General features: G+C 42.0%; 1 protein-coding gene across 1 annotated transcript in view; it reads left to right on the forward strand.

The window, feature by feature from the left end:
- Window positions 1-17,979: 17,979 nt before the first annotated feature.
- fank1 (fibronectin type III and ankyrin repeat domains 1) overlaps window positions 17,980-20,235 on the forward strand; it is a 65,586-nt gene continuing 63,330 nt past the window's right edge. The window contains 2 exon segments of the mRNA XM_041209293.1: window positions 17,980-18,115; window positions 18,118-18,142. Coding sequence (XP_041065227.1) covers window positions 17,980-18,115; window positions 18,118-18,142 — 161 coding nt within the window.

A 20,235-nucleotide genomic window follows, 5' to 3' on the forward strand; every position in this document is an offset into this window, starting at 1 on the left:
AGAATTGTAAGCACTCTTTTTGAATGCATTCACAATATAGCACACTGAACAATTTTCTCCCCTCCATCCCCCCCCTCCATGCAGGTTATCAAATATGCTTTGACTAACTTAACTACTGCATTTAATATTAAAGGGGCAATATCTCCATCAAAAAGTGATGTGAGTTGTTCTAAATTTACTTGTTAATTGACGTCTAATGTAATATGTAAAAATAAACACATTTTCACATCAATTGTCCATGATAGAATTGTGACTAAAACTTCACCACAATTCCTCTCACCCTTCTTGTCCCCAAAGGCAAAAATGGTAAACACTTCCTCAGGAAGAGACACTGCCTTTTTAAAGAAACCAGAATAATAATAGATTTGGCATTAATTTTGGTAGAAGTCAAACATTTAGGATGACATTTTGTAATTTGCAGCATATAAACCATGATTTATTTTGGTTTTTATTCAACTCTACTGAGAATTTTTCATAAGGAGATTGCAGATTATAAATGGTTTTCATTGAGGGTAAATCATTTTGAGCAACTAAGATGTAAACTCTGGAAAGTCTGTAACATTATCAGATATAACAAATACATCATCCCATTATATTTTTCTTTGAGTTCACTGTTTGTAGAAATTCACAATGAGCCATTTTCCCAAATTTTATTCAAGAACACGATTATGGGTTCTAATTAAGTTAGCTGATTTATATAATAATCACAGGTTTAAAATGATTAGTACCAAATTCTTGGAACAAGTTTTAACGAGAATTCACAGAGGTGAGGTTGTAGGAGGTCTTCACTAGGACTTCTCATCCTTACTCTTCAACCTCATGCTGCCCCTTGGCAACACCATCTGCAGACATGGGGCCAGCTTCCACATGTATGCTGACACCACCCAGCTATATATCTTCATTTACCTGTTATCAGAATACTTGTCTGGCATCCAGTCCTGCTTGAGCTGCAATTGCCTCTAGTTAAACATTGAAAAGACTGACATCATCATCTTCAGGCTCTAGCACAGGCTGTATCCTCACCCTTGATTCTATCCCCTGTCCAGCCACAGTCTCAGATTGAACCAGACTGTTTGTAACCCTGGCATTCTGTTTGATGCCAAGCTGAGCTTCTAACCTGATATACTGTCCATAACCGCGACCACCTACTTACCCCTCCATCACAGCACCCGCCTGTGCCCCAGCCTCAGCCTGCATCTGAAGATTTAATCCATGCCTTTGTCATCTCTAGATATGACTATTCCAGTATTTTCCTGATTGACCCTTCATAATTCAGCTTATCCAAACTCTGCCAGCCATATCAGATCCTGCACCAAGTCCTACTCATCCATCACCCCTACCTCCACCAACTGTTTTTTGTTCCCAGTTCTTGAACACCTCTGATTTAAAATCCTCATTCTCATGTTTACATCCCTTCATTGCTTTGCCCCTCCCTATTTCTGGAACCTCATCCCAACTCAATAGCTTTCTCTCCCCCCCAGAACTCTGCATACCTCTGATTCTGCCCTATTGTAAAATTCACTTCCACTCCTTCTCTGTTGGCCACAGTTTCTTCAGTCACCTAGGCCCCAAAGTCTGGAATTTCCTTCATAAATGTCTCCAACTCATTACTTTTAAGGCTCCCTCTTAACACTGTCATTCATGAAAAGCAAATTATAGCCACAAATTACTTATGGGCATATTGAACTTTTTAAGAAAGGCTTGTGTGTTTTTAAAGAAATACAAGCAAGGACACTGAGCAAAAAATGGCTGATAATATAAAATGACCATTTTCTGAAGAATTTCTATGTGGATTATACTGACAGACCTGCCCTGAGACAGCACGGAATGTTGTACCTGAAAAGATGTCATGGCCTTCTTCAAGCAGAGATACTTGAAAGGGAAATAGGAGAGATGCAAAAGACTGAGTTTTAATCTCCTGTGGTTGCGGAGATAAAAGACTGATTTGCATGTCTCAGAAGTCACCCAAAAATCCATATCCTGTTGATTTACGTCTCAGAATGTATAAATGGTTCTGATTTGAATGCAAGATGACTATTTCCTCTCCAGGAATACACATGAAAAAAATGGGTTAAAAAGCTAGCTGTAGAGCAATGCAGTGTGTGCTGGTGTGCTGCGAAGGTGACAGCACAAGAAAACCAACTAGTCACCCCTGCAGTTGCAGGTGAAGTATCTCTGTCTCTGTTGCTGGAGGCAAGGCTCAGCAGAAGCCCCAATCAAAAAGGAAATAGGACAACCTCTTCAGCTACCCTGCAGAAACAAGTGTCTCCAAACCAACTGCAAAACTGCCAAAATCATCACTACCGGAATCACTCAACTTAATGTACCACTAGGAACTAATAAACTTACTCTTTCTTTGACTCAATAAAGCCTGGTTATATTGGCTCCTTAAAGAAAAAAACATTTGGGCTGGGAAAAGGATCCATGGGGAAAGGGATCCCTTTTAAGTTAACCTTGTTGCGTCAATGGAGGCTGAAGTGGCACTGCAAACAGAAGACCCTCTACTCTGGTTATCTGAAACCTTTTTCAGGAGTCTCAAAGACCCTATGGAATTAATGAATAGATCTTCCTAGGGCAAGCTGCCCTATTGTTAAAAACATTAGCTCAGACCACACACACTGAAGTTGAGGCAGAAGCAGTCCTTGAATGCTACTACATTAAGAATGAATTGCTGATGAGGAAATAGAGACCCACCCCCCCCTCACAGACTTGCAAACTAGGAGTGGACAGTGATCCACCAGGTAGCGGTGCAGGCGAAGTACCGCAGGGAAATATTATGACGAGCTCACGACATTCCGATGGTTGGGCATGTCGATATACGCAAAACCCAAGCCCTCATCAGCCAGCATTTTTACTGGCCACACCTCCACAAGGATGTGGTAGGGTTTTGCAGAAACCTGCCACAACTGCCAGGTTGTGGGAAAACCCCAACCTACATTAAGACCTGCACTTATGATTTCCGTGCCGGCTTTTGGTGAGCCTTTCAGTAAGGTGTTAGTGTACTGTGTGGGGCCCTGCCCAAAACAAAAGGGGGTTACCAGTGTATCCTCACTTTCATGGATGTGGCTACCCATTTTCAAGAGGCTGTTCCCCAGGAACCATATCTTCCAAAACATTGGTGAGGGAATTGACCCAATTCTTTACTAGCTATGGGCTGCTCACTGAGATCCCGTCAGATCAGGGCTCAACTTTCATGTCTAAAATATTCCAGGAAGTCATGGGTAACCTGGGCGTGACCCAGCTGAAATCTTCAGCGTATCACCCACAGTCACAGGGAGCGCTAGAACAGTACCACCAGACCCTAAAAACAATGATCAGGGCATACCGCCACAAGTACTCCCATGACTGGGATAAAGGACTAGGTTTTCTTCTGTTCACAACTGGTGACTCACCCAATGAGTCCACCAGTTTTGCCCCATTTGAATTAATTTACAGGCATCAAGTGCAAAGGCCTGTGAAACCAATCAGGGAGAGGCTTTTAGAACAGAAGGAGGAAATCTAAATGTTAGACTACGTAACAGTGTTCCGGGAGCAACTCATGAGGGCCTATGATGTGGCCTGAGAACAATTAAAAACCTCTCAGACAACTATGAAAAAAGAGGCAGACAAACATGCCAGGGCCCGAACCCTTCAGCCAGGAGGGTCCGTGTCAGTGCTCCTATCTATACCAGACGAACCCTTAAAAGCCCAGTTCAGTAACCCGTACAGAGTAATAAAGATGCTCGGGGAAGTAAACTATCTAATTGAGACCCCAGATCAGGGGAAAAAGCAAAGGCTGTGTTATGTTAACATGATAAAGTAATATCACAGCCGAGAAGGGGGCAAGCAGGTAACGATCTATCCCATTGCCACTAACCTAGAGGATGAGGGTAGCAGTAGGGATGAACTGGAGGGAGACATGGGTGAGTCCCACATTGAACCCCCTACAACCGGGCTAACCAACGTAGAGATACTAGCGAACTTAGACTCTTTATTTACCCACCTAAGTGCAGAACAGCAAGCAGCCTTGATGTGGCTGCTCACTGCATTTAAAGGCTAATGCAGGAACAAGCCAGGCTGCACCACATTAGCTCTATATGATGTGGATGTGAGAGAGGCTCCTCCCATAAGATAACATCACTACTGTCTAGCCCCAGAAAAGTTGGCCCAGGCTTGGGAGGAGATTAACTACAAGCTGGAGCACCAACTAATAGAGCTTAACAGCAGTAGCTGGAGCTCCACAGTTGTGCCCAAGCTGGACAGCTCCACAAGGTTCAGCATTGACTACTGAAAAGTTAATGCAGTGACCAGAACCAATTCCTACCCGATACCCCAGCTGGAAGACTGCATAGATAGGGTAGGTAATGCAGCCTACATTACAAAGATAGATTTACTAAAGGGACATTGGCAGGTTCGCTTGAGGGCCCACGCAAAGGAAATCTCTGCCTTCGTAACTCCAGATGAGTTATATCAGTGTCAAGTCATGCCATTTGGACTCCAAAATGCCCCAGCCACCTTTCAAAGGCTGATGATCCAGCTAGTGGTGGGCTTATCCTATTGCGTAGTGTACTTAGATGATCTCCTAGTGTTCAGCGACATCTGGGAAACTCACTTAGAGCAGCCGGAAGCCCTCTTCCAGAAAGTACAGTCAGCTGAACTAGTGGTCAATCTCGCAAAGAGCAAGTTCACTAAGGCTCAAGTGACCTATTGAGGACACATAGTGAGTCAAGGACAAGTACTGCCAGGGCTGCAAAGGTACAAGCAGTAGCACAGCTCCTCATTCCTACAATGAAACAGGGAATCATGGGGTCCTTGGGTATGTATAGCTTCTACCGCAAGTTCATCCCAAACTTCAGTACAGTTGCTGCCCCACTGACAGATCTACTACAGAAAAAAGCAAAGGTAGTCTGGACTGAGAAATACCAGGCAGCTTTCGAAAGGCTGAAAGCTATTTTAAGAGGCAAGCCTGTGCTTGCAGCTCTGAACTTTAATCAACCATTTAAAGTAGCCATCGATGTGAATGACATCGGGGTAGGGGCTGTCCTCCTCCAGGAAGACGAATCAGGGATAGAGAGACCAATCAGGTACTTCCCCAAAAAACCAAACAAGCTTCAGAAATGGTACTCCACAGTAGAGAAGGAAACCCCCGGTTTGTTACTGGTTCTGAAACACTTTGAGATATATGTCCAGAATGGATGCAGAGAGACCACAGTCCATACTGACCACAATTGTTTCATCTTTGTGGAAAAGTTTATTCCGTTAAAGTTTGTTTCTCCAACTGTACCACATAAAAATCACCCACATTGCCAGGAAATCAAATGTGATTGCAGGCACCTCGTCCAGAACTTAAAGAGACCCGATTAGAACTGAAGAGATAATATTGACAAGGCTAGGAGAATGGGTGCGTGTGTGTTGTTTTATTTATTTTTCCCCTTGTAATGAAATGAAAATGAATCTCATTTCATTTATCATCTGGGAGAAGTGTCATGAAAGCTGACTGCAGCCACAAATTACTAATGGGCATATTGAACTTTTTAAGGAAGATTTGTATGTTTTTAAAGATATGTAAGCAAGGACACTGAACAAAAGATGGCTGATAATGTAAAGTGACCACTTTCTGGAAAATTCTTATATGGATTATACTGACAGACCTGTCCTGAAAAAACATGGAATGTTGCACCTGCATGGGTACCATGGCCTTCTTCAAGCAGGAACTTTAACTTTAATCTGCTGTGTTTGCTGAGACAAATTACTTATTTCCGCATCTCAGAAGTCACCCAAAAATCCATCTCCTGTTGATTTATACCTCTGAATGTGTAAATAGTTCTGGTATGAATGCAAGATGACTATTTCCTCACCTGGAATACAGAGGAAATAAAGGGTTAAAAAGCTAGCTGTAGAGCTAGTGTGTGCTGGTGTGCTGTGTGAGTGACAGCACAAGAAGCCCAACTAATCACCCCTGCAGTTGCAGGTGAAGTCTCTCCCTCTCTGTTGCTGGAGGCAAGGCTCAGCAGAAGCCACAATCAAAAGGAAATAGGACAGCCTCTTCAGCTACCCTGCAGAACTAAGTGGCTCCAAACCAACTGTGAAATTGCCAAAATCAGCTCTACTGGAATCACTCAACTTAACAGTCGCAACATGATGCCATCTACGCTTCATGGACAAGCCAAAGACAGATTAGTATTTTTTAAAACTTTTATATGGACTCTTCACTTCTCATTTTTCACCCGTGTGCATGTGTTGCATTTTTATTTTTTTTCCTTGGGTTTTAGTAACTAATAAACTTACCCCTTTGACTCAAGAAAGCCCTGTTAAATTGGCTACTTCAAAAAAAACATTTGGACTGGAAAAAGGTATCCATGGGGTAAGGGACCCTTTGAAGTTAACCTTGTTGCGACCAACAATAATAAATTGAATAAAGGGGAGACAACTCATTCCTCCTCGCCTGGGAGCATAACAAAATTGGGGTCCCGTTTGGGAAGGTAACAAATTGCGGAGGGGGTCTCACCCGGGGACCGGTCGTAACAACACCGACTTGTTTGCACAAGCCTATAATTATCGTTCCACATCTATCACAGGACTTTGCATTCAGTTTTGATTGATTAGTCTTTTGTGATGAGCCTTGGGACTTTTTCTCTCTTAAAAACGGTATACAAATGCTAGTTGTACTTGCTGAAATTTTTACATGCCATGAAATGTCTTTTTTAAGTGAAGGGAGTACGATGCACTTCCTGGTATTGGCTAAAAGTGAAGGCTAACCTTATATAGCATGTATTTATTTACACGCTATGCTCGTCTTTAGCTTGTTCTGTGATCACAAAATATGAATAGTTTAACTTCATGCGCCAACGCTTTGAAAATACTTTTACTTGTTTCTTTGTTAATAAGGCCTCACTTTTGGGTGCTCATTTTTGGTTAATAAATGCATTTAGCACAGTGACCGGATCAGATTCTCCATGTGTACAATTATATAGTTGCACCGCATACCGACACAATACAACGACAAAGCAGAACGCCAGTCAAAGCGGGGTTGAATTGTTTGGGGCGCCGTTGTATGCAGAGGAACTCGGATTCGTGTTTCCCGGGCAACAGTGGATCGGCGTCTGGAAAGAGAAAGGAAGAAGAAAGAGAAAGCGAGATGGAAGAGAGAGAGGGAGAGAAAGGAAAGAGAAAGAGCATCACATGGCCTGAGCAGGGAGTCAACAGATAGGATTAGGCCGAAGGAAAGCGAACTGAAGAGGTTGACAGAGGGAGGCCAGCGATTTTAACAAGGAGAGAACAGGCAGGGTAAACGGAGGATGGCGAAATATTGGGAGACTGCAATCGCAGACTTAATTCAGGAAAAAAAATGAGCTCCTGTTTATCAATTGAAACATAATAGCATTCATTAATTCATGGAAAGTAAGTTAAATTTATTGAGTGTGAAGTTTTTCTTAATGAATTTGCTGATTGAAAAAGTTCTATGTAATCCTGTTTCGTTGATATATGTACAATAACAATAATAGCAAATGTGTCCAATAACTTACATATACTGATAGTACACATAGTTAATACATAGTATTAGTACATAGTAGTTAGTACATAGTATTAACTACTCATCAAAGAGTAGGAAATATTAACTATACTGAATTCAAGTGTAAAACTCATGGATCACTGAATTATATATTTTAAATTATATAGAGTTACCAGAGAGAACAAACTTGTTTACAGGTAGGGCTTTTTTACATCCCCAGGTTGTCCCTAAATGGTCACAAACGATGAATTACTTTATAAAGTTTAAACACTTTTTTAAAGAGAAAAAAAACAACCAATTTGCATATGCAAAGATTTCACAAACAGAATAAATGACTCGCTTTGGCTGTGCTAGTTGAGCGGTAAATGTTGGCAGGGTTGCAGGGAGAACTCCTTGTCCTTTGAATACTGCCATGGGATCTTTTAACATTCATTTGAACAGAGAAACAGGGCCCCAGTTTATGTCTCATCCAAAATATGGTACCTATATGGTTGACAATACAACACACATTCAATACTACATTGAAGTGTCAGTCTGGATTATATGCTTAAATTTAGGATTGGACCTTGAATCCACAATTTCATGATTCACAGGCAAGAATGAGTGCTACAAGGCTGACAACTTGTCGATCAGTTCTTTAGTGGCATTGGGTTTGTTTCTGATTTTTAAAATGGACCCCGAATAGACCAAATAAAATGCTGAATAATTAATTCAGTAGTCAGATTATAAATTATGTTAATCTCATGTACAAAATAAACAGTTTTCTGGTGATGTTGAAGGAGGAATTTTGACTAAAACAACTAAGGGAACTTTATGTTGCTCTTCAAATATTTCCATAGGATCCTTTGCATTGACCTGACAAGCTGATAAAGTTTGTCTCTCCCTGAGCATTGTACTGCTTTCACTCTAAATTTAACTCATGGATTATGATTGAAATCCATAATGTTCTGACGCGAAGGTGAGAATAAAACCAATTGAGCCAAACTGACACCAGGGAAAGATTGCTGCTTCTGGTGAATTTTATTGAAAATAGTTCGGTGAATGATTTTTAAAAAAACGAATGGCCTGAATTTTATGTAGATAGTAGCGGTAAGGCTAACCGTGGTTTTAGTTACTAGGGAACAAATTGGATAGCAGCATCTGGTGTCTGTGCATGCATAGTTAAACAAGGAAATCTGACAGTTGCTGTCAGAGGTACCTTGCACCTTCACAGGGTGCGTTGTAACACTCCTCGCCGATCAACACGGCACTGAAATCGATGCAAAGGGGGCGAATTTCAAGTACTTGCTCAATCTTTCCCCACTAAAGACACCATAAGTTGTTAAGGTGATACTTTCAGGAGTAAGTGAAATTTTAACGGGTGGTAAATGATGATTACTGCCAAGTAACCTCTCTGATCTTAAAAAAAAATTTAGGTGGTCGTCTGAGTCCTTTATAAGTAAGATTTAATATATTTTTAACTTTTGTTGTCTGTTTCTTTCCACTCTCCCTGTTAATCCCATCGTTTCTCCCAATCTTTAATTAAATTCCTGTACATGACTTAAATCTAATCTGTACCTGAAGAACCTAGCTGTTTATTGCCCTGCTTGTACACACCATCTGATGCTTTGTAGAGGGCGCTGCGCTGGATCAAACACCGGGTTTGAGCAAGTCTCCACTCAAAAACGCACAAGACCTTTTGGTCAGCTGGTAGCAAAGTGAACAATGAGCAACGTTCCTTTGCTGTGGACTGCAAAATCCAGGCCAATATATAGGGGTTCAGAATATGTCATTAAGGAGTTTGTTTTCCTTGGATGTACACATTATTTTAATATACTGCAGTGTAAGTTTTACAATGAGATTTAGCCTGACCTGGTGTTGCAGTGTCAAAGCCATTTTCTACCTTGCTTGTAGATGAGTGGCCAGTTTATGATAATTAGAATGAGGAATAATAGTACTGGCAATGGAAAAGATTCTTAAAATGTTCAGTGACTGCAGTAAGATATCTGTAATGAGTTGGAGTACAAATAAGACGTAGTTCAGAGTCTGATCACCAACACCCTAGGAATTGCTATAATAAAGAGGAAAGGAGGAACTTGAATCTAACTTTCAATCCTATGAATGTCCCAGAGTGCTTGGCAGTCAATGAATGACTTTTGTGGTGCAGTTACTACTGTCATGTTGGCAAACACAACAGACAATTTAGATAGAACATGGTTCAACAGACAGCATTGATACAAATAATCAGATAATCTGTAATAGTGACATTGGTAGAGGTATGGCTGTTGGCCAGGGCAAAAAGGAAAAGTTCCTGGTAGTCTTTAAAAAGTGCCATGGTATTCATAGGGTGATAGGATCTTGGTTTATCATCACATTCAAGAGACAATATCTTCAACTACGTAGTACTTTCTTGTACTGCACTGAAGTGTCACCTTCTAGTCTCAAGTTCCACAGAGTGTTGAGAACTCACAACTTTGTGTCCCAGAGTGCTACCAATTGAGCCAAGCTGATGCTTGGAGTAAACAAAAACCAGGACGTGCACAGTGGCAGAATACAATGTCATTTATATAGACAATTGTGTCTTTATCACTGAGCAAGCCATAAGAAAGTTTATTATACAGCTATTACCTGTAACAAGTTATCTAATGAAGCTGTTTTTGGAAATGTCATTGGTGATTTAAACATATTCCAGATGTAGCAGGCAGTAATGGACATAAAACTAATGTTAATATGAAGAGACTCAGTAACAACAACAATTTGCATTTATATAGCATGATATATTATTGCAGATTAAACAGCCCCAATGCACTTCACGGAGGTGTAAGGAGAAAGCGACTACTGAGTCAAAGGAGATAGCTGGAGATCCAATGCCTGTTTGAATGGATGGATTTCACGAATAGTCTTGAATAAGGTGGCAACATGGAAAGATTTAGGGAATAATTCCAGAGTGTAGACCCAAAGTAGATGTTTAGTTTCAGATTTCCAGTGTTTGCTGTTATTTTGTGTTTTGGGCAGACCATGGCCTTGAAGCATAACTTTGTTAAATGTGATCTTTGCTTTCAACAAAGGTACAATTGTGACTTTTATATTCTTCCTTTTTAAGTACATAGAAACATAGGACATAGGAACATAGGAGCAGGAGTAGGCCATTCGGTTTGTTGAGCCTGCTAACCACTCAGTCCAATCATGGCTGATCAATGCCTTTTTCCCACATGCTCCCCATTTCCCTTTATATCATTGATACTTAGAAATCTGTCAACCTTTACTTTGAACATACTCTATGACTGGGTTTCCACAGCCCTCAGGGGCAGTGAATTCCAAAGATTCACAACCCTCTGAATAAAACAATTTCTCCTCATCTCGGTCCGAAGTGGCTGCCCCCTTATTTTGAAATTGTATCCCTGGCTCTAGAGTCCCCAACCAGGGAAAACGTCTTACCTGAATCTACCCTGTCTATCCCTTTAAGATCACCTCTCATTCTTCAAAACTCTAAAGAATATAGGCCCAGTTTCCCCAAGCTCTCTTCATAAGGCAGTCCTGCCATCCTGGAAACAAATCTGGTGAACCTTTCTTGCATTCTCTCAATGGCAATACTATCCTTCCTAAGGTAAGAGGACCAAAACTGCACACAGTACTCCAGGTGCAGTCTAACAAAGTTCTATATAATTGAAGCAAGACTTTGCTACTCCTGTACTCAACTCCTCTTGCGATCAAGACTAACATACCATTAGCCTTCCTAATTGCTTGCTGCACCTGCATCTTAGCTTTCAATGACTTATTGACGAGGATGCCCAGGTCCCTTTGTACATCCACACTTTCTAATCTCTCTGTTTCCGTTTAAGAAATACTCTGCACATCTATTCCTCCTAACGAAGTGGATAACCTCACATTTTTCCACATTATATTCCATCTGCCATGTTCTTGCCCACTCACTAAGTCTGTCCAAATTCCTTTGAAGCTGCTTTGCATCTTCCTCACAACACACATTCCCACCTAGCTTTGTGTCATCTGCAAACTTGGAAAAATTACATTTGGTGCCCACATCCAAATCATTGATACATATTGTGAATGGCTGGGGCCCAAGTACTGATCACTATTCTACTGATAGTAGAAGTACCCCACTATTCACAGCCTGACAACGCGAGAATGACTGGTTTATTTCTACTCTCTGTTTCTTTCTGTTAACCAACCCTTAATCCATGCCAGTATATTACCTCCTATCCCATATGCTTTAATTTTGTTAACCAGTCTCCTGTGGAGGACTTTATTGAAAGCCTTCTGAAAATCCAAGCACACTACATCGACCAACTCTCCTTTATCAATTCTGTTAGCAACATCTTCAAAAAACTCCAACAGGTTCGTCAAACATGATTTCCCATTCATAAATCCAGATTTACTATGCCCAATTAGATTATTATTATCTAAGTGTCCACTTATTACATCCTTTATACAGATTCCAGCATTTTCCCTACTACTTTTGTAAGGCTAACAGGTCTGTAGTTCCACCTTTTCTCCCTCCCTCCCTTCTTAAATAGTAGATGACATTTACTACCTTCCAATCTGCAGGAACCATTCCAGAGTCTAGAATTTTGGAAGATGATCACCAATGCGTCCACTATCTCCCTAGCTACCTCTTTCTGGGATGAGAATATCAGGTGCCAGGACTTATCAATCTTCAGTCCCATTAATCTCTCCAGTACAACCTTCATACTAATACTATTTTCCTTCAATTCCTCATTCTTCCTAGTCCCTTGGATCTCTAATTCTGGGAGATTTTTTGTATCTTTCTCAGTGAAAACAGATAAAAAGTAATCATTTAGCTTCTTTGCTGTTTCTCTATTCACCATTATAAATTCGCCTGCACTGGACCCACATTTGCCTTAGCTAAACATTTCCTTATTACATACCTATAGAAGCTTTCACAGTCCATTTTTATGTTTTTTACTAGTTTATATTCATATTCAATTCTCCCTTTATCAGTTTCTTGGTTCTCCTTTGCTGTATTCTAAAATCCTCCCAATTGCCAGGTTTGCTGCTATTTCTGGCAACTTTTCTTTTCTAGGCCTTTTCTTTTAATATTATACAATCCTTAACTTCCATATCCAATTCCCCTGTAAATGTTGCAGTTTCTGCTTCCATAGCTACTTGTGGTAAAGCATTAGTTATTTTAATAATGTGTGTGAGAAAAAAAAGAATCTTAGATCTTCTCCTTAATCTTGAGCCACAAAGGCCTTGCATCAATTTGACAACCAACTGAAACAATCTTTTTGTATTACCCCTTGAAATTCTTTCATAATTTTGAAAACCGTTTACTTTCCTTCATAACTAAAACCTCTTATTCTTGGTATAATTTTAGTGAGTCCTGGCATCCCTTTTTCATAGCTTTGACTTCCTTCTGATAAAGGAAAATAAAATATATGTTCAAAGAGAAAAGATCAGTTAAAGAAAGAGTTCCCCCAGTAGCTTTGTGGCTAAGTGGCCACTAAATATAGCGCCGAGCCACACAGAAGATCCCAGCTTCAGGCTCTGGTCTGTCCTGAGTCAGCTGATCTCAAGTTGACTGTATTAAAGATACAATTGTTCTTAGGCTAGGGACAGCAAACATCATTCTGGAATCCTGCTTCCGATTGTTATCTGGTTATTCTTGCTGACAACTGCACGCATGTGGATGTTAGATGAGGACAGTTTTTCATTAATTTTGGCCTCAGTTAAATCAGATGCCCGTACACATCCAGTTACAATCACTGTCAAGTACTTGGATGAAGTGCTGTAGGTCTGTCAGCAGGCACCAAAGGCACTCAAGCAAAAGCCAGTGGGCGGAATCGCCTGTGCCCACTGGCTTTGGGCATGTTTGGTGACGTGAGCAGACATTATGGCGAGAAGGCCAAAAATTGGTTTCACAACATCGTGAAACCAGTTTGCGATCGTCCACTCTGCCTGCTGATAGCGGGCTGTGCTTTCCCCCATTGGACGGCAGGAACTTAATTGTAATACATCTGCATATCATAATAAGCCCAGCACGCTGAAATTGTCTCTCGGCCCCAACCCCGCCCCCTCCCCCCTCCCCGCCACTGGATTGTTCACCAACGTCGGCACGATTGCAGGTCAATGTGTTTCATGAAGCATATAAAAGGCATGCAGTTGGCGGGCTGCACTTTGAGGGAAACACAGAGGTGAGAGTACAGTAACGATGTGGAGTGCTCGCCCTGCTGGACTTCAAGGTTGAGGCACATTTCCCTGGGTGTGGAAGGGCTGCCCTGTGGTTGGGATGCATTGGAGGGAGGGCAAGGGCTTGCCTGTGGTTGAAGGTAGTGCACAAGCACATGCAGATTGGCCAGGGGTGGGGTGTGGGCGATGGAAGTGGCCATGCATTAGAGAAACCTTGTATAAAGTGACCATCCTCTGCAGCTGAAACAGTTCAGGCACAGCCACATTGATATGTTTGGAGTCGGGCCTCTAGCATATCTGCCCATTCACGTAAAGCAGAGGTATCAAAGTGCCACTAAGTGCTCCAGAGCTTTTTACCCCTCGGGCACAGACTGCAAAGTAACAAGCTGGCCATGGAGCAATCACTGGTAGAGGCGCTCACAGCCCCTTGCAATGTCAGCATCCCAGTTTGGACCAGTCTTCCCCAATGGTTCAAGCTAACAATGCAGCCTTGCAGTGTGGGTTAGAAGAATGCCTGTGCCTGAGCTGACAGCACAGCATGCAGTCCAGTGGGCAAAGCTGCTGCCAATCGGTCAGATGGAATGGGGCAGTGGTGGTTGGGATTTCGGGCAGCCATGCAGCGCACTGAACTCTGGCTATCCTACTGGTGGCTAGCACTCTCCGGGATATGTTAAGGGGCCTTCAGACTTAACCAAGACAGGTTCTCAGTCCAACCATGCTAACCTGCTCGTCTCTGTGTTTCATCCTGCAGGAGCAGTACATCAGGATAATGGAGCCTGGTGATCTAGCTGTATGCCTCGTGGCTTACGAACACTCCCGAGGTGTGTGCCTCTGCACTAGTAGAGGGTGTGGGTGTGCGCTGTGCTGGCATTCAAGGAGGGTGCCTCCACACTTCTCTCAAGAGGTTTCTTCAGGGATTTATTGGAGGCCCTGGGTCATGGACTCCGTTGGCTGTTTCCCAGATGTGCCTGGAGAAGCAAAGAGAGATAATTAGTGCATGGCAGTGGCCTGTGAAACAGGAAACATCATTCACAGCATGGCTGTCTGATGGATGTTGCATTGCTGGATTGTCAGTTGATAGAGCACCACTGACTTCACTATCAGCACAGGAATGGTCCAGATCCTTGCCGGCCAGCTGACTAGCTCTGTTTTCAAAGTCCATGAGGACCTTGATTTCAGGTATTCCTCCACCAGTCTGCGACTGCACCATTCCTGCACCAGCCTCCCTCTTGTTTTGTGCCAGCTTGTCCTGCATCAATAGAGATGGAGAGAATGTAAGCAGGATGCCTGCCAGGCCAGATGATAAGTATGCTTAGCATGTGTGGGTGGTGAGTGGTCCCATGGACAGGTTGAGGACAATGAAGGTGAGTGTGAGAGAGTGAATGGTGATGTCTCTTGGACTGGCAGTGAGTGAGGGCCCTGTGGATGTGTGATGGGTTTGTGAGTGTGTGAGTTGAGAGTGATAAGAAGAGTGACTTACCCTGGCCGAACAGAGGAGATCATTCATCCTCTTGCGTCACTGGGCGGCTGTCCACTTTTGAAGGGTGTTGGTGCTGACCACCACCTCCCAAGCCAGATTAGTGAGGTTGCTGCCCATCCTGTGGCCACAGCTGGGGTACAGGACATCATGGCGGTTTCCACTGCGTCCAAAATATGCACGAAGGACGCGTCATTGAACCTGGGGGCTGCAGCCTTTTTGCCTTTCAGGGCCATGTCTTCTTTGCAGCCGATGTGGGCTGGAAGCGCTGAGAGATGTACGCGTGGCTGGACTTTAACTGTAGTGCTCGGCGTGATGAAGCGGTGAGGTGATGGCGTGGCAGGTGAATGAGAGCCTGCCTGCCATGGAAGCGGCATGTTTCCTGGGAATGCATAATTAATGTGGCAGGTTTGGGACGAAACGGTCAACACACTGATAGGCTGGGAAGCCTTCAAACAGTGAAACTGCAGAGCTGCAGCCCTACCTGGGTGAGAGGCTGATGCTCACAGATGGCACTTCTACTGAGAGTGTGCTTACACTGCAAGACAGATAATTTCCAACTTCTTGGAAGTCAACTCATCTGTCTTGGCCTTCACTCACATTGATGTGCATATCGCTGCTGTCAGTCCTCACTGCAGCATGGGAGCAGCTCTATGTTGCAAACCTGATGAAGGCCAAGTGCAGCACCAACAGCAGCAGGAACATCAGCAGCAGCCTCCTCCTCATCCACATACCCCTCCACACGGCAGAGGGGATGGACACAGCTCCCCACCACCTGCAACTTATTTTATTGTTGACTTAATCTTCTAAATCTTGTAATACCCTGCTGTTCCTGTATGTGGGTTTTACGGATTATAATTTCTTGTCATGCTGAATTGCATTTAATGCCCAATACGATAACATTCACGAAAAATATTACTGTAAGAGAATCCAGCTGCTTAACATTTATTGAACCTCAGTTAATCAGTGTAGTGTTTTTTTTCAACGCACAGATTGGTTGCTCAACTACTTCAGTGAACAAGCATATGCAGTCACCTTAGAACCATTTTGAGTCAACTTAAATATACTTTTATACCAATTTACATTACTTAGTTTTCACCCCAAATATTAATATTTAGCTACCTGTGATATTGTGTTCTGAAATCTACAGACAAAATCCCTAGTTTATTAGCAAGCCTCTGCTCTACTTTGCACATATGTACAGGACCAAATCATAGTATTGCCAGGACATGAAAACCCATAATCACTAATAAATAGCTCTCCTGTTCTTTCATCACTTATTTTCTCCTGAGGTCCAGAAACATTATCTCTCTTTCAACATCTCAACCTGCTCAATGATTCTGGCATTTTATTTCACATTTACACCATCTGCAATATTTTGTTTTTGAATTAGTGAAATATAGGGGTTAGCACACTACTGGTTCCCTAGGATCTGTTAGCACTTGGAGCCGAACAGGTCTCATAACAAGCAGACAAGACTCTGGGTCTGGCAGCAGTGGTTTGTAGGAAATATCTGTAGAGGCACTAAATTGATGCTTTAATAATGTTGATTTTCATTTTCAACTGGCAAATCCCTGTCAACAATTTTTGAATGTCTTGGAGAGTGGGTAGGAGCAGCAGAGTTTGGAAGCAGCATTGTTGCCAATTATAAGTATTTCTAGAATTTATGTGGCAACATTACTTAGCTGGCCCTGTCATGTCTAAATTTCTCAAATTTGACTCAAGCTCAGAGTCGGTGGGAATGACATCAGGGACAGTGGATGGAAGCAGGGATTAGGTCAGGAGCAGATGCTGCCGGAAATGCTAAGGATTGGTCCCTGCATAAAGTAAGTTCTGGGACAGGTAGTGGGAGCTGGGCTGAGGGTTGGCAGTGCTCATACACATATGTTGGCATGGAGAGGAGGAGGGAAGGCAGGGGTAACTCCTAGACTCAAATGAATCTTCACGAAAAGCAAGAAAAAGCTTCCATCAACTCTTCTGGTCACTTTGCTGCCTCCTGCCAAGTTCCTTTGAAACCTTTGCCACTAGCAGGTCTTCCACTCCATATTACAGTAAAACCATTACATCTTAATTAGGCGCCCTGCGTGTTTGGTGGGAATCTTGGCTGACTCATATGTTAGTGAAGCTAAAATGGTTCTGGGGTAGGAGGATGTTCAAATCAAATCTGATATCAAATGGTTGACAGAAATAGGTATGACAAAAGTGTTACACATATAACTGTTACTTGACAGGAAATGTGTTTACATGCAAGACTTTTCATATTCAATCAATAATAAGTAGATGGCTGTAAAGAAAATTTATGGTGCATTCCGCTGCTTAAATTTAAAGAACAACTTTAATGAATTTCAAAACTCTACACTTATGCATAGCAATAAACCTCAGCAGCTCTGACATCAATGGGACATGACCTCTCAATAATAGACTCAAAGATTGCAAATAGTTTATGCACATATTTACAATTGACTTAATAGAGACTTAGCTTGACCATTTGCTGTAATAACTATTAGATCTCTGAAGTTTGTTACAATCATTATTTTCTTTGATAATTACGTGCTCTAAAAGATGCATTTAATATATTTTCAATACTATGCTGCTTACAGACTGTACCCAATTATGATACCATTGTTTACATTAGTCTTGGCAGTAATAGTTATATAAACCATGCTATATAATACTGTAATGTGGGGCATCTCTACAGAAGTAGCCTGATCCACATAGTAGGGGGAGCCAGTGCAAAATAATTTGCATAATTATAATTGGAACATTGATGACCTGTTGCATGGTTCACAGGGGTTTTGTAGAAGGCCTCTTTGCAATGTCATGACTTAAGATGTGTTTTCCTCTTTTTTAAGAAAATAGCCAAATGGAAGTCCCCAAGCCTGACCCTCCAGTTGTGGGTAAAGTAACCCATCACAGTATTGAACTTTATTGGAATATGCAGCACCAATTGCAAGGATATGGAGCATCCAACTGAGGGCTATGTTTTTCAATTGAAGAGGAGGACATATGTATGGCAACATATACATGTAAGTATGTAGACTTTTAAAATCATCATTCCTTCTCTCCCCCATAACACTCTGACATTGTACGGATTTTATGCCTCTCATTGGTAGACAGTGCTTTTTGTTTGTTTAGAACAAAATATTACTGAGGGATTTACAATAATTTTATGTCCAAAATAATATGCACCATAAAATAAAATGAAAGTTAAGAAACTGGTGGATATACAGTTTGTGCACGAGCAATGTTTTTTGTTCCTTACCTCTGTGTGATATCTGAGAATGCTTCCTACTACGTTGTTCCTGACTATTTAATCTGTACGTAACTGTATCTATAATCCTTGTCTAACAACACCCTTTGTACCTCACATACAGCTGTAAAATACAGTAAATTCATATATAAAAATGTAGAAGTAGGCTTGGAATTTCAAATGATTCTGAAATTAGGAAAAGTCAGAATTAAGCCTTTAACATTTCTGTCACAGATTCATTGCCTTTTCCTTTATTTGTGGCATCATCAATGCAGCATTGGAAGATGGAACACTGAGCAGGATAGAATAAGCAGCTGTGCCATCATCAGGCTTTAACAATGAGTGTCAATATGACCTAAATGATACATAATGAAACTGACTCACTGTAAAATGACATGAGACTGTAGGATGCTTCAATCCCTACCCAAAGATTTTGACATCATTTTTACATTCAATGCACTCAAAAACTATCAGCGATCATTTTACATTGAATGTTCTAATTTGGAATGAACTTGATCACAGGTCAGCAGCGTTTTGCCCTCTTTGATGTCGAACGCAATCAAATGGCAAAAGATGCTTGAAGGGATCGAGTGCACTCAAAGCTATCCAATATGCTCAAAGCTATCCAATGCGCTCAGCAATCTGCTTTGAAAAATACAAGGAAATTAATTACTTAAATAATGTCTGAATTTATTCAGTTTTTTCATTTGAACCAAAAAATCTCTCCACTGTACAGTACACGCTTGAGAGCGCACACCAGATTCCCATCAGTTCTCTAATTCATTTTAGTCACAGGGCCTACAGTTTCCACCCACCCACCCTCCCAGTGTCAGGAGCTTAACTCTCTCTCCCCCAATGTCCCCTCCCCCCGAGTTTCAGGATCTAAACTCATTTCACCGCCGCCACCCACCTCCCCACCCCCCCCCGGCCCCGGGCTGGCCTTACAATCATTTCTAGTTCTGGTCTGCACTGCAGACTGAGCTCTGGTTGAGGAAAGGGGGTTAGTGGGAAAGAGAGAGAGGGAGAGAGAGAGAGATGGAAGGGGACAGGGGGAGAGGGAGAGAGGAGGAGGGGAGAGATGCGAGGAGGGGGAGACAGGGGGAGCAGGGGGAGAGAACAAGAGTGAGAAGGGGAGAGAGATGAGGGGAGAGAGTGAGACAGAGAAGGGTGTGAGAGAGAAATGGTGGAGGGAAAGAGAGAGGGAGAGAGAGAGGGGGCAGAGAGAGAGGGGAAGGGGAGACAGAGGAGGGAGGGGGAGAGTGAGGAAGAGAAAAAAGAACTGCTGCAATCTTGGGGGGAGGTGATGGGGATTTGAGGGTGGAAGAAAATTACTCTGATGTTGTTAATTGCAAATGTTTGAGCGCTGTGGTTTGAGGCAATTGATGAGATTAATGTCAATTACATTACTTGCAATGTTAAATGATAGCTTAATGATTACTAACGAGTGCAGTTGCTATCAAAGAATGGCTAAATGTTTTCTTTTGAGCGCTTTTTGAGTGCAATTGATATCAAATGATAGCTAACCGATTGCTTTCGAATGTAATTGATGCCAAATGAGTGCAAATGAATGCTGTTGAATGCAAATGAAATCAAAATTTGTGGATAGGAAATGCAGTACTGAAGAGTGGTGCATTGTCAGAAATATTATATTTTAATGAGACATTAAATTTGAGACCCTGTCTTTTTTTCCAGGTGGATATAAAAGATTTTCTTTGAAGAAAACAGTTCTCTGGGTGTCCTTGCCAACATTCACCCCAATCAAATCCACCAAAGTAGGTTAACTGGAATTTCAGCTCATTGATGTTTGTGGGACTTACTGTGTGCAAACTTCTGCCGTGGAGGGTAAACACTGACACAGATTGGTTGAGC

The sequence above is a fragment of the Carcharodon carcharias genome, chromosome 17, assembly GCF_017639515.1.
Source record: "Carcharodon carcharias isolate sCarCar2 chromosome 17, sCarCar2.pri, whole genome shotgun sequence".
Lineage (NCBI taxonomy): Eukaryota > Metazoa > Chordata > Chondrichthyes > Lamniformes > Lamnidae > Carcharodon > Carcharodon carcharias.